The sequence below is a fragment of the Peromyscus leucopus genome, chromosome 17 (genome assembly GCF_004664715.2).
Source record: "Peromyscus leucopus breed LL Stock chromosome 17, UCI_PerLeu_2.1, whole genome shotgun sequence".
Classification (NCBI taxonomy): Eukaryota; Metazoa; Chordata; class Mammalia; order Rodentia; family Cricetidae; genus Peromyscus; species Peromyscus leucopus.
Window position 1 is genome coordinate 8,722,511 of NC_051077.1, and position 21,005 is coordinate 8,743,515.

General features: G+C 39.3%; 1 protein-coding gene across 1 annotated transcript in view; it reads left to right on the forward strand.

Moving 5' to 3' along the window:
* Agpat5 (1-acylglycerol-3-phosphate O-acyltransferase 5) overlaps positions 1-21,005 on the forward strand; it is a 48,412-nt gene that overhangs the window by 17,113 nt on the left and 10,294 nt on the right. The window contains exons 2-4 of the mRNA XM_028882065.2: positions 3,420-3,489; positions 11,152-11,267; positions 13,527-13,616. Coding sequence (XP_028737898.1) covers positions 3,420-3,489; positions 11,152-11,267; positions 13,527-13,616 — 276 coding nt within the window. The remainder of the gene's footprint in view (positions 1-3,419; positions 3,490-11,151; positions 11,268-13,526; positions 13,617-21,005) is intronic.

Here is a 21,005-nt window from a genome sequence, read left to right on the forward strand (position 1 = left end):
TTTAAGATTTACAGTTTGATTTTTCACTTTGCTTTTAGATCTTTTGCAGTTTTACAAGTTGAGGACTATTCTATAGTTTGAGTTTTTATTTCTATAGATTCCAAGCAGTTGTAGTTTAAATGAAATAGTTAAAAAGAGGCTAGTGCTCAGATATCTCCTCTGAGATAATGCTTTTTGGCTTCTTTATGTTTCAGCTGGATACAGCTGCCCTTTCAGTAAGCTATTGTGCATATGGGCGAAAAAACTACAATCTACTTGTGCATACATATACACACTTGAGTCTTGTATGTTTATATAAGTACATAGGTAAAATCTCTTAAAGGGATGTGAATTAAGTTCTGGGTGCTTTGTTTGTTAGAGGGATGAACTTTCTTGTATCCCATGTTTCTTGTATTCAAATCCAGTATATATATAAAGCTGAGGATATCCTTGACATTTTCTGATGCTCCTGCCTCCATCTCCCTGGTGCTGCAGGTGTGAATTACTATGTCTGGTAAACAGGAGCCTTCTGCACACTGGACTTAGCACTCAACTGAGCTACATTCCTAGCCTCATGAATTAAGTTCTATATGCTACTTTTCTTCCTTGTTTTCTGTCTTTAAGATTAGAGAAATTAATTGGTAAAAACAGAATAGGCGGCCTGTTCTGCCGAGCTTTGCAGTCATACTTGCGTCCGAGAACAGTAGTAGACAGTTCTGTGTTTTAAAGGTACAGGTGTAGACTCTTAAGCTGACCTTGCCATTAATTGATCTTTGGGTTTGGTTTTATTTTGTTTTCAACAAAAAACTTGTGCCATTAACCCACCATAGGTTGTTTTTTTGTGTTGTTTTGTTTTCTTGAATTTGGTCACTTTTCTGTTTTTCTTTTTTTCTTTTTTTGTTTTTCGAGACAGGGTTTTCTGTGTACTTTGCGCTTTTCTGAACTCACTTGTAGCCAGTTGGCCTCGAACTCACAGAGATCCGCTGCTCTGCTCCGAGTGCTGGGATTAAAGGCGTGCGCCACCACCGCCCGGCGGTCACTGTTCTTATACTTTATCATTAAGGATTATGCAAAAGTTAGCTAAGGCTTTTTTTTTTTTTTTTTTTTTTTTTTTTTTTTGTACTGTAATGCTTTAATTCACCTACGTGTAAAATCAGTGCTGAACCAGTCCAGAAAAGGACATTCATCCCATGGAGCTGTCATTATGGGTGGTTCTGGACATGGCTTCCGGAAACTGAACTCTGACCCTCTATAGCCCCAAAAGTTTTCATTTAAAAGATAGAGATTTTACCTGGGGGAGAGGGTGGGGGTGGTACACACTGTTAATCCCAGCAATCAGATGGTAGAGGCAGGAGAATCTACAGAGCAAGTTTTTACTTTAATGCCTTAACTCACCTACATGTAAAATCAGTGCTGATCCAGGTAGTCTTTGTTTCCTTCTGTGTCCTAGAATGTATTGAATGTACTATTGGTGTGTGTGTGTGTGTGTGTGTGTGTGTGTGTGTGTGTTGTGTGTGTGTGTGTGTGTCTGTGTGTGTGGTGTGTATGTCTATGTGTGGTGTGTTGCAGGATGGTTGGCATGGGTGTGTGTGTGTGTGTGTGTGTGTGTGTGTGTGTGTGTGTTACTGGATGGTGACCCCAGGACCTCTAGCATGCATGGCAAGCTTTCTACCAGTAAGTGAAGGCCATAGCTATGGTGTTATTTTATGACCACAGTGGGGGTACCACTTACTTTGTGGTTTCTTCTCTAGTCCTCTAGTCCTCATTATGCTTGTTTTATTTTTAAATTCAATACAGTCTCATAAAGGACAACCTTGAAGTTCTGTCTTTTAATCCTGTGAAAACTGCCTTTTAGTAGTTTGTTTGCAATCTACATTCAAAAGATACATTTTAGTAATATCAACCAAATCATCCACAGGAAATGGAGAAGGATGATGAATGGCGAGAGAGACAGACAGACAGACAGACAGAGACAGAGACAGAGTTGTATGTGTATAACTGACTCTTGCTGAGCAGCCCAGGCTGGCCTCAAATTCCAAATTCTCCTGCTTTATCCACTGAAGTGTCAGGGATTTCAGGCACCTTTGGATGGTTTGAGTGTTGTCTTCAGCATGGAAGCTAGACCTATCTCTAAAGAACCTTAGATCTTATCAAAAAAGTACACACACACACACACACACACACACACACACACACACACACACACACACATCCAAAACACTACTGTGTATCTGTAGTTCTTCTAAATTCAGCATGTACCCAGTAGTCCTCAAATAGTTCTAGTTTATTGCTAAGAGAAGGGTGATTGGTCATGAGCTGGCACCTTTATATTAACCCTGCACAGATCAACTAATCATTTGTTATTTACTTGTGTATAAACTTCGTTAGAAATATTTGGACATGTGAACATACTCACTGTGCAGTTTTCTAAGGTAACAGAGACTTTAGTCTAAGTCCTTGAAATCCTGACGTTATATCATATAGCTGTATTGTTTTCACAGAAGATTTATTAATGCCTTTTTCTTTTTTGTTGTTGTTAAGATATTAGAGAGCAGTTTCACAACCAAGAAGGTAATCCCTTCAGATATTGCAGACCCAAAGCTTTAGCTAACTCTTGCATTATCCATAATGATAAAGTATAAGAACAGCAACCAAATAAAGATGCCCCAAAAAAAGAAAATAAATGAGCATTAGCAGTCCTTTGTTTCCTTTATCATTGGATACTTAAGATCACAACAGAACCAGGACAGTGAAAACCTGTCCTCATCACTTGGTCTAAAGGTGAGATGTAGCCAGGTGGGTAGAGCGGCACACACTGCAGTCCCAGCACTCGGGAGGTGGAGGCCAGCCTGGGCTGCTTGAGACCCTGACTTGATGTTCCAGCTCAGAGAGACCCTTCTGGCTTCTCTGTTCCAGTCTCCTCACTCCTTAGCCTGAGTTTTGTTCCACACACTGGTGTACTAACAGAGGACTCCAACACACGGCTTTCATTTGGTCTTCTGTTCAGAAAACCTCTAATCTCATTGGCAAAAACCATACCCAAGGAATACACCAGCTCTCCATTTTACAGATCCTTAAAATATAGAGTATTTTTATAATATTTGTGTTATGTCTCATTATAGTTGATATGTATATGCCTGTCTTCATTGTATGGTGAAGTTTTATATATTATTAGCAATCAATACGTTTTTCTGGATTTTCTTACAGGGATATCAATCATCCTGTCTTACTTTATGATCATTAACCTGTCCTATATTTAAGTACTTTATAAGCATGAGCTATTTATGGTGTGTGGGGCTCTCAAGAGAGCTCTGATGTTTATTAGTCATGGATAGGGTTAGTTATAGTGTGTGCTTGTCAATTTTCTTTCATCTTTTTTATGTAATTTCATGCACATGTTTTGAATTATCAAAGTAATGATTTTTTTTTTTCTCTTTTAGATATTGCTATATGGAGATTTGCCAAAAAATAAAGAAAATGTAATATATTTAGCAAATCATCAAAGCACAGGTATGTATTTCATTTGCCTGAAATTTGGATTTTTCTACAAATGGTAAATGAGCATTAAAATATACAAACATACATATGTTTTAGAGACAGGATCTCATGTAACCCAAAATGGCCTCGTACTCTTTAAGTAGCTGAGAATGATTTTAAGCTTGGGATACACCTGCCTTCACCTCCCAAGCACAGGAATTACAGGTGTTTTGTACAGGTGTTTTGCTTATGTGGTGCTGGGAATAAATCCAAGGCTTCATACATGCTAGACAAGCGCTGTACCATCTGAGCTAAACCCCTAGCTCATCAAAGTAATATTTTTAAGGTCATTTATTTAATTGAACTTATTAGCTTTAGTTCCAGCTGGTTGTTAGCTACTCTGTGGGTTTAGGAAGCTAAACTGTAAGAGAAATATGTACTCTTAATGGCTGAGCCCTGACTTCAGCCTTAAAAATATTATTTTTTTTTAGCCGGGCGGTGGTGGCGCACGCCTTTAATCCCAGCACTCGGGAGGCAGAGGCAGGCGGATCTCTGTGAGTTCGAGGCCAGCCTGGTCTCCAAAGCAAGTTCCAGGAAAGGCGCAAAGCTACACAGAGAAACCTGTCTCGAAAAACCAAAAAAAAAAATATATATATATATATATATAATTTTTTTTATATTTAAACAAAGTGAGTTTTGTTTTGTTTTTGTTGTTAACATATGAATGTGAAAGGTATGGATTTTTTTCTAGGCTTTTCTTTTGCATATACTAGGCCATCTTTTTACTTCTCACCCATTTCCTGGAATAGTCTATTCGGTTTTCTGCTTGTAAGTTGTATTTCTAGTAGAAGTGGAATTGGTGGATCCATATGTATATATTTTAATTATTAATTCTTTGTCTAGCCTTTTATTTACTTTGAGACATACTCTTGCAATGTTGCCAGGGCTGGCCTTTAACTTATGATTCTCCTGCCTCAGTCTCTGAAGTAATGGATTGCAGTTGTATGCCACCACTGTCTGCACTTTATATTTCTGATTATTAAGTTGCTTATTGGTGTGCTGGTGTGTGACCGCTCATTTCCTGAATGCAGTGTCGTGTTATAATTAGCTCTCACATCTGTAGTTCCTGTTGCCTCTTGAGTCATGGTGGTTTAATTCTAACTTGCTATTCTTCCATCAGAGACAGCATAAGACTAGTTTCCAGTATAGAACTCTATTTACTTTCAGTCAGGTCAAATACATAAAACTATGTATTTTTAAATAATTATCAATAAATTGTAAAAGCTATACATTGAATCCTGTGGTCCCTTCATGAAGTTTCTTCACATGGGACGTCTAACAGGTGCAGAGCGTGAGCCAGGGCAGTCAGGTGATTAACCAAAGTATGCTTTAATTATCCAAGTAATTCACTTCCTCCAAAAATCACACTTTGTGTATTTTTTAAACCAATGGCTGCTTTGGATACATACCTTCTGTGTTTCATTTTTATTGCTTTGAAAAGAACAGTACCTAGAAGCCCAAAGCCCAAACACCCCAAACAATGATAATATTCTGAATGGAAAGTCACTTGTGCCTATGGCCTTGTTTCCCTCCCGTCAGCCAACTCGTTGGGATTTTGTTGCTTTTATACTACGTGCACCGTAGACAATGCAGAGACAAAGGAGTTGAAACGAGTTTGTTTTTCTCTGTTTGACACACTGGTAATTTTATCAGATTGATAGGACAGTGGCTGAAGCTCCAAAGCTGGATAGAAATTTTGATATCAGATGTATTATCCTGGGTCATGTTTATGAGACTGGCTTAGACTCTGCATTTGACTTTTAGCAGAACCACAAAATAACCCGGTGACTGTCTGCTTCTAATTGGCCTGTCCAGACATGCTGACCTTTTCTACCACAGCCTGACCTCCTGTTGTTGAGGGGAGTTTTTACCTGGCTCAAATATCCATGCAGTTTTCTTTAGCTTCTTTCTTCTAGTTTAATGAAAATAAGCTTTCCTTAACAGAACTGCAGTCCTAGCAAGGGCATATGGAACCACAAACTCCAGCACTCCTGGGGGCCATGCAGTAACAGGCCTGCTGAGGAGAGAGCTGAGGCTGGCATTTCACTGTTGTCCATGCTGGCCTTTGGTATTCCTTTAGAGCAGACCTCAGGAAAAGCATTGTAAGTGAGCAGCAGATAAGAATCCTACTTGGTGTTGGAAATTTGAAGGTGACCTGGGAAGCAAGAGATCCAAGCCAGGCCATACTGACTCTTAGTCTAGAGGGATATTCCCCCACCCTGCATCCAAGAGACCTGTTCTAGGACTGATGCCTAATAACACCCAGCCTTTAGGGGTTGAAAATGTTGTGCTCCGAGGTTCTGAATCAACCCAAGCAGACACAAGAGATTACTGCAGGGCAGGATTTAATGCAGGGCAACACAGAAGAAGTGGGGAAGGGGAGGATTTGATTGATCGGGCTGTAGATTGGGAGCTGAACTGTAACCCTGAATGTCAGTTGAAGCAAGTATTTAAGCACAAAAATCACAAACATTTGTTGCCAAGTTACAGCTACAGTTTTCACCAATCAGGATTTAGACATTAGGGACATACAATGCAAGCTTCAGTCCAACCAATCAGATTCATTTGTTCCTTCTGTTGTTAAGAGCAAGCATAATGTTTCTAGAGAACCAAAGATGCATAACGACTATTTTTATGATTTAGGGGATGAGGTGGGTCAGCTATTGAAAAGTTCCCAGCTTGCCTAGGGCTTGGGAACCTGGACTTGGTTTCATCCTTTAGGTAAAATGGAGTCTGAAGTCAAAATGACAGTACCAAGGACAAGGTGATTTTTCTTATTCCCAAAAAGAACACCTCTCTCCCCCACACCCCAAGCAGGCATTCTCTGTGTAGCTCTAACTGTCCTGGAACTCACTATACAGACCAGGCTGGCCTTGAACTCACGGAGATCAGTCTCCCTCTGCCTCTGAAGTGCTACCACTGACTGGCAAACACTCTTTTTTTAATTTTTAAATTTTTTTGTCAATGTGAAGATAGTACCCAGAGCTCCTTGCTTGTTAAGCAAGAACTCTGCCGAACACATACATGTACCACAAACTAAGAAGGCTACATTTTAATCACCTTTAAAAAACCCACAATTTGAGAACATGCCAGAGGATGACTTTGGATTGTATTAGAATTGCATGTTAGTCTGTATATGCTGGAGGAAGGTATGGATTCTGATATGAGAAAACTACACCTGTTTTTTGCATGTAATTCTAGGCTTCCAGAGGCTTCTAAAGCCTGGCCACCCAGTATGGGTTGCTGTATTTGTAAGAATCACAGTGGAACATCTCTGAGAATGTCAGAACTGTTGGTCCAGTCTTGCTCACCCTCACCCAGCACTTGCTGGTGATGCTCATGTAGAGTTGACATTTACATTAATCTCTCAGCTGCTGCTTTTACTTGACATCTTTGTCTCTATAGCCTTACTTACGTAAACTTTTGACTCCAGAGGAGTGATTCCTCCTCTCCCTCTTAATTGTCTGCTTTGACACTGTTTACCTTTTAAACTTCATTACTGCTCATTTAGTTTAGATGGCAGTTTCCTGACTATGTATGGTTGAGTAGATGGTCATAAACACTTGAGAGCTTTGCAGTCTGGGAGACCCTGTGTAAGTGTGCTCCTCCTGTAGACTTTGTGCCAATGGGCAGAGTACTCGGGTTCTCTGAGCCTGTGGGTTAGATGTGAGTGATGCCTAGTGATTGAGGCTTTAAGGCAGTGTGCAAATAGTTACATTCATAATCCCAGTAGAGTGCCTGGCATATGGGTGACATTTAGCAGTAGTGTGGATGATGGTGGTTATAGCACAGTGCTGGATCATGGGCACAAGCTCTTATGGATCATATATCATAACCCAAAGAATTAGAAACTAATGAGACATAACTATTCAGATGAGGAAAATAAGGCTTATTTGTCCATTCTCCCTGCAAGTTGAGGGGAACATGGCTTTGCTTATCCTAACTTAACTAAATTAAATTATTCTTGCCAGAGCACAGAATAAAAATATTTATGGGAATGCAGTACATTCCCTTCTATGTTTTAATCCAGTGTTACCTCCAAAACCTCAATGTGAGTGAATAGAGTAGACATGGTGAGTCTATGCTATGTCATTGAACTATCTAAGTTCTTTTGTATTTGGGACAAGGTCTTACTGGCCTGGAACCTGCGTTGTAGACCAGACTGGCCTTGAACTCAGAGATTTGCCTGCCTCAGCTTCCCCAGCTCTGAGATTAAAGGCATTGCCACCATGCCCCAGCGTGTAAGTTACTTCTTAAGTGTTTTTACTAAAATTTTCAAATTTAAGGGCATGATTCAGGGCAGTTTACCCTATACACATGACATATTTTTAAATATTTATATATTCTCAATAATTCTTAGAAGGTGCACCAGAGTCCAGAATATAGCTACTTAAATATGAAAATGAATTTATTATTCCCTAAGCTTTAAAAAAATAAAGTATTAGGAAAAGATATCAAATTTGGCTTTTAGCTATTTATCTCATTTATATCCAGGATACACACTGGCCAGGGAACACCATTGATTAGTGTTTCTCAACCTGTAAGTCATGACCCATTTGGGGTTGCATATCAGATATTTACATTATGAATCATAACAGTAGCAAAATTACAGTTATGACATAGCAATGAAATAATATTATGGTTGGGGTCACCACAACATGAGGAACTGTATTAAAGGGTCACAGCATTAATAAGGTTGAGGACCCTTGCCATAGAGCCTTCACAGAGTTAGTTCTCAGTGTCTATATAGACAACGTTTATATTAGATATTCTTCTCACGGGCTTGGTTATAAGATTTAACTAGAAATAACTGTTTTGTAATTTCTAATTTAAAATAGTTAATTAAGATTTTTCTTGAAAGTTGATTATTCATTATTTAAAGAGAGAAAATTCTAGAATGTTCCACTTGTATGTGCATTAGGAAAGAATTTTAAATGGTCAAGAGTTATACTATAACTATGGGAAAGTGCCCCATTTTGGTAAGTCCTTAAACTCCAGGCTTTGTAATATTTCCCATAGTTAGTTGGTTGCAAAGCGCGTGGACACCCCCAGTCCTTTTTATTTCTTCTTTTGAAGCATAGTCTCACTAAGTTACCTTGGTGGGCCTTGAGTTCATGATCCTTCTGCCTCAGTCTTTCAAGTAGCTGGGATTACAGGCCTGCATGTCAGACTGGCTGTAATCGTTTGTTGTTTTACAATAAATGTCTTCTCTAATTGACTCCATTTGTTCTCATTTTCATGGCCCTTAATACACTTGACTTCAGATTCTTAGCAACATCCCTATTTCACACCCTTGAATTCCTCTCTAAATCCTAGAAGACTTTTCCTTACCTCTCACCTTGATGTTTCCATTCTCATGGAAGGTTCAGCAGCCATTTATTAAGTCTTAAATTTTTCTGCTTTTTAGGACACTTTATTTCTGTTTATTTCACCTGATAAAGTTTACATGACCCCCAGGTATATAACAATAATATGATCAAACATTTACTAATAATAAATAGTAAAGAGATTTATTTTTAAATACATATAATTTTAGCATTTATTAAAGATGAAAGCATAATGATATGCTTGAATTTGTAAATAAGAAGTTGACTTTGACAGTATTTGATACTATAGGATGTAGACCATTTCAGTGTTTTTCAGAATTGATCAGGATTTTGATTTTGTAGTTGTTGATGCTAAGAAGGTTGTTTCCATAAACACATAGTACAACACTGCACAATTGTGTTTAATGCCATTCCAGAAATTGTTTGAAATTCCATTCTGTTATTAGGTCAAAATTTATTTAATGAAACTCAAGCTAACAATTAAACAGCAGTTTTTAAAATCAAACATTCAAATGCAATACAATTGAAAGGTATACTAGTTTGGTATTTACATGCTGAGGAATGGTAGTGGTGAAATATTAAATATCTTCTGTAATTAAACCATTATATTTCTGTAACAGCAGCATGGGGCATTTACCCACCAACCCCACAGCTCCCCAGAGTTTTGAGTGTGAGCAGCAGGAAATATTAGATAGAAGGATTTATAGCGGAGAATCTTGCGGAGATAAACAGATAGAAAATAAAGGATAGCCTCGAGAGGGCCTGGAACCTTTTCCAATGGGCCCTGACTGTCTCTGCTTCAGGGTATTTACAGAGATGCCAAGGGGTGGAGCAAAAGACCTCCTCCCCCAGCACAGCCAAGTGCAGACCATCTCAGATACCTGCACTCAGGCCCATGATCCTAATCATCCTCCATGTGGACCTGCTGGGTAAAGCCACGAGGATTGGCATTGCATGGTGGGACAGCTGTGTAGTAAGAAGCACATGAGTTACATGTTCAGAATGAAAGCTGCTCAGTACAGCGTGGGGGAGAGATCCCAGAAACACCCGAATCAGTATGCTTTTGATTTTGAATTAATTTTGGTCATTGTTAAAAAAAACTTTTATCCCCAAAGTTTTTTCAACCTCTAAAGTAACCTTTTATAGGATTGCAACCCACAGTTTCAAACACTGAGAAATAAGGAATGCATTTCTACCTAGCACTGTTTACATCACATGAGATCCTTGTTTGGGTGCTGTTCCAGTTGAACACTGTGTCCATGAAGTCATTAATAAAGAGGTAGTGCAGTGGCCTTTTGTCAGAGACTATATATATAGAATATTTAACTGCACTTGTTTTATTGCCATTTTTTGTTTATATTTTCTATTCATTAAAAAAGAAACATTTCTGGTGTTTTTAGCCTTCATTAAAAGTGATTTTGTCCCATTTATATTCTGTTAGTAGATCATTTTAATAATTTGTTAAGTTTTTAAACATTTGTTGTTGTTTTTTTTTTTTTTTTTTTTTTTTTTTTTTTTTTTTTTTTTTTTTTTTTTTTTTTTTTTTTTTCGAGACAGGTTTCTCTGCGTAGCTTTGCGCTTTCTGGAGCTCATTGTAGCCAGGCTGCTTGAATCACAGAGATCTGCCTGCTCTGCTCCGAGTGCTGGGATTAAAGGCGTGCGCCACCACCGCCCGGCAAACATTTGTTTTTTTTTTGTGTGTGTGTGTGTGTGTGTGAGAGAGAGAGAGAGAGGGGGGGGGTGTCCTTGCATATATGTATGTATGTATATGTACCGTGTATATACCTGGTGCACTTGGAACTCAGAGGAGAGCATCACTGGACCTGGAGTTAGAGGCAGAACCACTATGTATGTACCAGACCTAGGTCCACTGCTAGAACAGCAAATGTCCTTAACCAGTGAGCAAAATCTCTCCAGCCCTATGTATTTTGTAGTTTTTTTGTGTTTTATCCTTAAAATAAGAGGTCTTTTAAGAAATGGGGAAAGATAGCTCCTCCTTAATTTATGATTTATTTATTTTTAATGTGTCTGGAATTGGCTGTGTTTTAAGCATTTTAATCATATTTTTAAAAAAACAATTAAAAAAGCGATTTCAACACATGTCTTGTTGTGTTGCTCTGCTGGGCCTGAACCTGATCTGTAGCCTAGGTTGGCTTTGAGCTCGTGGTCCTTCTGCCTCTGCCTCCGTGGTCATGTTTCATTTATCTTGTGCAGACAGTACTCTGAAGAAGAAGAGCTTTTGTTTCTGTGAGGGGAAGGTGGAAATTGACTTTGGCTAGTCATGTACTGACTGGGTTCTTTCTCACAGTTGACTGGATTATTGCGGACATGCTGGCTGCCCGGCAGGATGCCCTTGGACATGTGCGCTATGTGCTGAAAGACGGGTTAAAATGGCTTCCGTTGTATGGGTTTTACTTTGCTCAGGTAACCTTTGTCTTTGCTCTTTTATTTCAAATTCAACACAATTTAATGAAAATATGTCTGATTTTCTTTGTTTTATGGTACTAGTGATTGAACATGGGGCCTCGTGCATGCTCAGTACAGATGTTTTTAAAATGGCTTATAATGGCTTATTTTAAATGTAAGTGTTTTTATTTAGAATTCTGTGTGTGTACACATAATGTGCATGATGCATATGGAGATCAGGGGACAGGTTTTGGCACAACTGCCAAACACCTTCCCCTGGGTGTCACTGCTCAAGCACCTTCCACTTTTTGTTTGAGACAGTCTCCTAGACCTCTGCCATGTTGGCCAGGCTAGCTAGCCAGTGAGCCCCAGGAACTCCCTGTCTCTGCCTCCTGCCATTACTGGGATTACAAGTGTGCACTGCTGTGCCGAGTTATTTACATGGATGCTAGGGATCCAAACTTGGATCCTCATATTTGTGAGACAAGTGCTTTCCCAACTAAGCCTTCTCCACAGCTCTTATTCTTAATGGTGAGTCTCTACATGTCTGGTTTTCCAAATAGTCAAATGGAATAGCAGAAATACAAATACCTAGAAGTCAAATAGAAAATTAAAAGGCATAGAATTCGACAATCAATTATGTTAAGATAATTCAAGGGGCTGGAGAGATGGTTCAGTGATCAAGAGCACTGACTGCTCTTCCAGAGACCCTGGGTTCAATTCCCAGCACCCACATGACAGCTTACAACTGTCTGTGACTCCAGTTCCAGAGGATCTGACACCCTCACTCAGACATACATGAAGGCAAAAACCAATTGCATATAAAATAAAAAGAAATTATTTAGTTTTTTTTGAGACAGAGTTTCTCTGTGTAGTTTTGGTACCTGTCCTGGATCTCGCTCTGTAGACCAGGCTGGCCTCTAACTCACAGAGATCCGCCTGGCTCTGCCTCCCAAGTACTGGGATTAAAGACATGCACCACTGCCACCAGGCAATAAATTATTTTTAAAAAGTCAAAAAAAATTGCTTCAAAAATAGTTAGTAATCTGTAGGAGATAAAACCAGGTACTGAGCTCAGTGTATGAAGTGTTCAATGTGAAGGAATGTATTTCTCACAGTTTTGAAGGCTGAAAATCTCAAGATCAGACTATGGATAGGTGGTACTGCTTTTTCTCAAGGCCACGTTTTTGGCTTACAGACTGCCTTCTCCCTGTATTCTGAGCTGGCCTTTCTTCCACATATATGCATTCTTGGTGTGTGTTCCACTAGCAGGGCCCTAGCTAGTATATTTCACTTAACTGTAATTATTTTCTTACAGACTTTATCTCCATATATAGTCACTGTGGAAGTTGGGGCTTCAATATAAGATTTGAGGGGAACAAAATTCAGTCTGTAATGATGTCACATAAATCTCTGTAGCTAAGTATATATTTTAATTTCCTAAAGGTAGTAAATGTAGACTTTTTTTAAATTATTTTTTATGCCCTTCCCTCCTGGCCAGTAGCCAGCTTTATTTTTTTTTCTTCTTTCCTCCCTCTCTTCCTTCCTTCATTTACTTATTGTTTTTAATTTATTTTGTGTGATTGAGTGTCTTTAGTATATGTATTTCTAGTACTTAGTATATATTTTAAATCCCTAAAGGTTGTAAATGTAGATAGACTTAAAAAAAATTTTTTTAGGCCCTTCCTTCTCAGCCAGTGGCCGCTTTTATTTATTATTTTTAATTGGCTTTATTTTATGTGATTGAGTGTCTTGTGTATATGTGTTCCTGGTGCTCATGGAGGTCAGAAAAAGACACTGAATCCCCTGCAACTGGGTTAGAGATGGTTGTGACCATGTGGTGCTGAGAACTGAACCCTGGTCCTCTGAAAGAGCAAAAAGTGCTCTTAGCCGCTGAGCCATCTCTCATCCTGGATACTTTTAATTACTTTGTTGATGATAGTCATCAATGAGTCAGTAGAAATCAATGAGTTAAGATCCATCACAAGAAGTTTTTGAACTAAATCTTTTAAAGAAAGGAAGAATATTTTAACTGCTAGCAAAATTAAATGTTTGTGTATTTTTTAGTACAGTGCAGCATGCAGTTTTTCTTGGGTTCTGTAGAAATAGAATTTTCAGTTATAAATTGTATAGATGGTAATATTTAAATATTAACTGTAGTTCTGAAATGTAGTTTTATACTTTACTCATTGGGAGTAAAGCTGCCTTTTTGATGACGAAGATGATTAGTTATTTAAAGAGTAATTGCTCTTTCTCTTTTTCTTTTTTATGTACCAGCATGGAGGAATTTATGTAAAACGAAGTGCCAAATTTAATGAAAAAGAAATGAGAAACAAGCTTCAGAGCTACGTGGACGCAGGAACACCAGTAAGAGTGCCTGTTTCCATTCCTCAACTCAGTGTGCAACTTAAGAAATTAAAATCTGAGTCATTTTGAAAACATATTACCCCATAAGGAATAACTAATTCAGAGTTTTGCTGAGATAAACTGTCCTTTTGGCTATCAGGAAAGATTGTTACTGATGATTATAAGGGTTTGGGGGCGGGGGGATTATCAGTATTGACTCAGGAAGAGCAAGCGTGTGTCTTTTAGTCTACAGAGAATGGAGGGTCATTGGCAACTTTACATTTGAGCACTGAAGAACTAGTCTTCATTTTAGATTTAGTTTTAGAAGAACAACTGTTTTCTGTTTGTGTAAATGTGGATTTTTATTGTATAAGTTAAGGTTTACAAAAAGCAAAGCAAAGTCTCCTGATGAAAAATCATTTAGAGTGAGTATTTTACAGAACTTTTCCCCATAAAGGGGGGAAAATAATTTCAATCTTCTATTTCAAGAATGCTAATTGCTTTTTTCCAAATGCCTTTTCCCTGTGGTTCCCTGTCTGTAGTTGACCTTAATGACTGTGGTAAGAACTTGCAGAGTTCTTTTCTTTTTCCTCTCACCTTCTTCTAACATCATGCCTTCCACTTACCAGGCAGCAGCTAGAGCTGCTTATTGGCTGGTATGATCAGTGTTTACTTCTGAGTACCTTCCAGGACTTTCTAAGGTAGGAAGTTGCACCTAATGTGGAGGTGATGGTAATAGGATATAATGGTGAACAGTGGCCCTTTCTCCGTTTACAGCACACCCAGAGAGCAACCATAACACAGAAAAGGGGATGCCTTGGTTTGAAATGGTGTGAAATTTAATAGAAGTTTTGTTTGTTTGTTTGTTTTTAAACATCTTCAGAAGACAGAATTGTACTTTTCTGAAATTGTAAAATATGAAGGCATGGACTTGTGTGTGCCCCTTCTTTCCTCCAACTTACCAGCCAACCCAGCCAGAGACAATTACTTTAGAGTTTCTTGTGTCTTCTGCTGTGGGGTTGTATCTAGGAAGCAAATAAACAGAGGTTGGCCTTGTATTCACAGTCTGCCCTTTCTTTGTGTCTTCTAGTAAAATGGTCATCAGAGTGCTGTGTGTGGAGACTTCTGTGTGTGTTGCAGCCTGTTTTCTCTGGCTGCTTTCATCAGCTGGTCTTTGCCTCTGTCTTAAGCAAAGTAGTATAGGTTTGTTTGTTTTTGTTTTAAACCTAGATGAGCCTTTTTGAGCTTGGTTCTGTGGTTTATTATCACTAATTTTGGAAAATACATGGATGTTACAAGTTCAAAACTCCTGATCTAAAACGTTATAGTTCCTTTTGGAGACTAGAAAGAATAACATTCTTGACTTTCCAGCTTTTAACTGTTGCCTGTCTGATGATTTCAGGACATATCCAAAACCAGCAGCAACTGGTCTGTGCTTCCCTTAATGGCACTTCCTTGGACTGATTCTTCACCAAGGCTTTTCCTGTGATAGGTCCCTTGTGATTACATTGGCCTCCTGGGTAGTTTATGGTGATCTCCGTTGTAAGGGCCAGGGAGCGTCCCTTGTCATGTCACGTGACTACCATGTTGTCACAAGTTTCTGAGATACAGGCATAGATGCAGCTTACTGTCTTTCCTTACATACTGTATGTGTGTACATGTGACATTTCCATGGTTAATAATAAGCTTGATGAGGAAGGAATTATAGTTTACAGTTTTCTTGTAAACATATTATGGAGTATACAACTAATCAAGATTTAAAGTTCTAAGATTATTGCTGTATGAATGTGTTGACTCTGAAAACTAACTAGTAAGTTAGTTTTTTTGAACTAAAATAGAAGGAAATTTTAAGAGCATGCAAATTGCTGCTTGGAGTTTCCTCTAGTCCTTTAACAGTCTCTCACTTTGAAATAAGAGAGTGGGACTCAGTGAAAAAGTAAATGAATTTATGCAGTTCATAGGGAAAGATTGCTTTTAATAGAAAATTATCATTTCAATAATAGGCTATGGGTGGTGGTGGCGCACACCTTTAATCCCAGCACTCGGGAAGCGAGTTCGAGGCCAGCCTAGTCTACAAAGTGAGTTCCAGGAAAAGCACCAAAACTACACAGAGAAACCCTGCCTCGAAAAACAACAATAACAACAAAACAAATCAATAATAGGCTATAATTTAAACATTTAGAAATTTAATAATTGTGTTAATAGCTCTTCATTTTGAATAGTTTTTAGTGTAAAACAGATTTCCACTTTTCCATCAGAGGCTGAAGCATCTCTTTAAAATGATATTTTGTGCCTTAAATACATATTTTTAAAAATACATAGAAGATCATCATAGAAGAGAGGGAAACTGGTTCTTTTGGTAAAAGTTCAACAGATAAGGCGGTGAATGTGGTAGTAGCCAACAGCCTGAACATGGTCTCTGTGATGTAGCTTGCCAGGCTTTCTCTGTGGTTCTCACTCCTCCTGTTCTTGAGCAGGGATTTCATGTATATAGTCGCAGTTGAGAAGAGAGTCCAGAAGCTTAAGGCTGCCCTTTGCTCATTCTTTTCTTGCCGGGCACTGCAGGTTTAACCTCCTCCTCCTTTGTGACCACCTGCCTTGTGTCCATGACAACACCATGATAAATACCAATTTTGGGTCAGCAGCAAAGAAATTAGTACCTGTAGCCAATGTTAAAAAGTTTTATTTATTTATTTGGTTTGTTTTTTTTTTTTTTTTTTTTTTTTTTTTTTTTTTTTTTTTTTTTTTTTTTTTTTTGACACAGGGTTTCTTTGTATAGCCCTGGCTGTCTTGGAACTTGCTCTGTAGACTAGGCTGGCCTCAAAATCAGAGATCTGCTTGTGTCTGCCTCCCAAGTGCTAGAATTAAAGGCATGCACTACCACTGCCTAGCTGAATATTTTTAATAAAGGGAGAAGAAAAATATTATGAATCCAGGAGGGGGTACAAAAAAAAGAATTGTGATTTTTCAATTAATAGAGTGGTTGGCCTTATTTATATAGTATAACAGACAAACTTAGAAAAAGATTGTTGGGGGCTGGAGAGATGGCTCAGAGGTTAAGAGCACTGCTTGCTCTTCCAAAGGTCCTGAGTTCAATTCCCAGCAACCACATGGTGGCTCACAACCATCTGTAATGAGATCTGTGCCTTCTTCTGCTGTGGATATGTATAGACAGAACAATGTATACATAATAAATAAATAAATCTATAAAAAAAAAAAAAGAAAAAGATTGTTGGAATAAGATTTGAAACTAGCCCACTCTTGGCAACTGCCCTAAAAATGTTTATTTCGTGTGCTTCTTTTTTAATTTATTCTTCTCTCATACTATGCGTCCCAACTACAGTTTCCCCTCCCTCCACTCCTGCCAGTTACCCGAACACACGCACCACCCCCCCAGATTCATTCCTTCTCTGTTTCTTTTCCGAAAAGAGCAGGCCTCCCAGGGATATCAACAGAACACAGTATAACAAGACTAGGCACAAACCTCCATATCAAGGTTGGGCAAGGCAACCCACTAGGAGGAAAAGGGTCCCAAGAGCAGACAAAAGAGTCAGAGACACCCCCACTTCCACTGTTAGGAGTCCCACCAAAACACCAAGCTAACAGCCATAACATATATGCAGAGGACCTAGTGTAGACCCATGCAGGCTCTGTGTCACTTTCTGCATAGCATCATAAGCTAGGAAGTCCTAATAATGTGTTTACCCTATTTACTCTTATGAACAGACTCAGTTTGCCTCATTCCTAGTTGGGTAACCTGGACTCCTCCCCAAAGCCATTCATTCATCAAGATTTGAGTTCCTTTTCCAAAGACACACCAAATGCCGCTCATCTGAGCACTCTTCCCATATACTGTAGGACCAGCTGCCTCTCAGCTGGGAGGGCCGTTATACCCACCCTCAGCAATGCCTTAGGGACACATGCTCAGTACCTCTGTGGGCCATTTCCATTTACAGTAGAGAATGCAGTTTGCCTTGTTAACTCTTAACACACCTATAAAGAGCCCTTCCTAGCCCTTATACCTAGCTGGGAAGATAATCTGTTCACCAACTCCACTCTATGCAACCCAATCAGCTCTACCATGCCTGTCAGGACCCATAAATCTTATACCTGAATTCAGACTGATGAATCCACAACATCACTCATTCCATGCTTTCATCTAAATCAACAGTTCTAGCCTGAATGTCAGACTTTGTGCCTAAGCCTAGTCCTGTCAGCCCTGTCCAGAGTAACCCTAACCTTCAGGATTAGACCAGATCTATATCCTATATACCAGCCCAGTTCCCTTTGTCATCTGAGTTCATCTCTTCCATGCCATATCAGTGTTCAGGCTCAACCTCCTGCACATACGGTGGGCTTTCCCAGCTTCCTTCACCCATATCAAATACAGAAACAACAAAAGAGGTCCACATGCCCAGGCCTCATCACATAAACAAAAACATTATATGTGATACTTTGCAAGACAATCTCCACTTGAGGCTCAGATACTTGAAAACTTGGTTCTCTTGTAGTCACGCTGATTACATCAGTTTAGGAAGCATGGCTTTGCTAGAGAGAGTATATAACTGGGGAAGGGCTTTAAGATTTAAAAGCCCCACACTATTCCCTGTTGTTCGAATCTTAGATGGTCTTTTAATAAAAACCCAGAGCCAGATATAAGGATGAAAGCTGAAAGATCAGAGAAGCAGAACAGCCAGCCACTAGCTCTTATCTCTACAAAATCCTCAGTCTGAAGAGAGTTTATATACCTTTCTCTGCTCACACATCACTTCCTGGAATTAAAGGTGTGTGTGCTTCCCAGTACTGGGATTAAAGGTGTGTGCTACCACTGCCTGACCTCTGTGTCTAATCTAGTGGCTGGCTCTGTCCCCTGATACCCAGGCAAGTTTATTAGGGTACACAGTATTTTACCACAATTCCCAGTCCAAACTCTGCTACCTGCTCAAAGTTTGAGACATGAACTCTTCTTTTCCTGATGTCTTATCTCCTATCTGCTTCCACAATTCCCCACCATGATTGATCCCTTTCCTCCTGGAATCCTAAACTGAAATAAATACTTCTGTCTTAAAAACAAACAAACAACAACAACAAATTTGGCAATGATAATGGATTTTAAAGAGTCTTCTCTGGTTGGGCAAAAACCTAATATATTTGCGTGGACACTGTATTGCTTTCTCATTGGTATCACTAAATACCTGACAAGAAGTAAGGTAAAGGAAGAAGGAGGTATTTGGATGTGTGGTTTGGGAGTACTGTGACTGAGAAGGCATGGCAACAGCCGTGGCAGCAAGAGCCTTCTTGCTCAGATCTCTGGGTCTGGGGACAGGACAGGACAAGAGACCTGGCTGTAAATCTGAGTTCCACTTATTCCAGTGGAGCACCATGTCTTGAAGGTTCCACAGTTCCCAAAACAGCACCTGCCACCTGGAAACCAAATGTTCACATTCCTGAGCCTGTGGTGGATATTTTACATCCTAACAGGCACATTTCATCCCTAGCCCTGTAAGTTCATGGCCATCTTATAATGCAAAATGCTTCTGGTCCAACTTCAAGTGTTATGGTCTTATAATTCCAACACTTCAAAACTACAAAGCCTGCTAAGACTCAAGGCAGATTGTTATTTGTAAGCCCCTGTAAAATTAAAAAAAAAAAAATCAAGATACATACTTCAATATACAATAGCACAGAATAAACATTGTTATTTTAAAAAAGGAATTGGGATCACAAGGAAAGTTCAGATCAAAGCAAGACCGAAACCCATCGTAAACACCAAACCCTGGAGTTCCATGTCTGCTAACTTGGGTTCTTGGCATCATGGGAGTTCTACTGGGCCTGGGTAGACCCACACCTTTCCAGCTGTGTTACCAGCAATGCACATTCTCTTGTTAGTCTGACTCTCTTCAGTGCCTGTAGCTTTCCTGGGTCAATATCCTCACTTTTGGAGTCTCCATTACAACTTAGGGCTTCTCCTTTATAGTTTCACATAACAGCTGACTCAGGAGCTCCATGCAGGGAATCAACCCTGCTACATGTTTGTCTGATTGGCTTTCTGGAGCCTCTGTACAAACCTCCATTACTTCTTTATTTCACTTTTAATGCCTGGTATGTGTACAGACCAGCATCAACTCCACGCTGCTACCAAAATCTACTGCTCTTTGGAGAAACAGCCTGGACCCGTTGGACCACAGTGGCCTTTGAAATGTAACTTCAAAATATACTTTCCTAGGTGATTTTGTTTTCGAGGAGATAATCCCTGCTGAGGCTTTTTCAGTTCAGACTCTCTCCTCTCAGATGAATTTGCTATTTTGAAAGCTGGACCCTTCCCTGGATGGCAATCTTTGGCCCTGATGGCATCCTTTGTCTTGGTGAAGAATATGAAGTTTTTCTGTACCAGCATTAACCTCTAATGTAGCTGTTTTCTTCACACCTCCTTTGTCTGCAGCTTTAAACTTGCTCACATTCCTTTCATTCCCAAAGCACATATTTCCCCCCATATCTTTCTGTTCTTTCTCACTGTAAATCTGACCAAGAGTGGTGAGCAGTAATAATGCCAGATCCTGGATACTATTGTCTTGAGAGTTCCTTCACCAAACATATTAATCCATTGCTTTTTAATTCAGCCTAACTCATATTATCAGGAAATAGATAAAATGCAGCCAGATTCTTTCTAGAATGTAATAAAAACAGTCTCTTGGCACAATTCCCAATCTTTATTGTTTCTTCTGAAACGTCATGAACTTGGCCCCACTGTTTGCATTTCTCTCATCCTGATTTTCTAAACTATCATCAGATTGTCCAGTCAAGCTCTGGTTACAATGTTTTAGGGGTTCTCTACATAATAGCCCCAAAATCTTCCACATTCCACCCTCAAACATCTATAAAGGCCTAAAACCAAATGCCAGGTTTACCATAGCAAGAATACCACACTCTGTACTAATTTTCTGTATTACCCACTCTGCTTAGTGCCCTAGTTAAATTTCTAATAAGAAGCAACTTGAGAGAAGGCTTTATTTTGGCCTGTGCTTTGTTGCTATGTTCTGCCGTGCCGAGTGGCACTGTGACATAGCTGAGGCCACCAGAGCATGATACAGTTTGCTCACGTCTGGGTAGGACAGGGAGTGGAACTGGGTTATAATTTTGAAGGCCTGCCTCTCTGTGACTTCCTCCAGTTAGGCCCTATACTTTAGAGGCTCCACAAGCTCCCAACATGATGCTACAGCTGGGGTCAGATGTTCACAATGCCAGACAGCTCTTGGGGACAAAAGGAGCTGCAAATGGAGAATTGCAGAGATGCTGTTGTACTTTATACTAGCTCTTCAGATGAATCACTGCATTTCTTTGTAAGCTTGTTTCATAAATTTATATTCTCCTATAGGTTCATTTAGAAGGAGTTTTATATCCACAGATTGC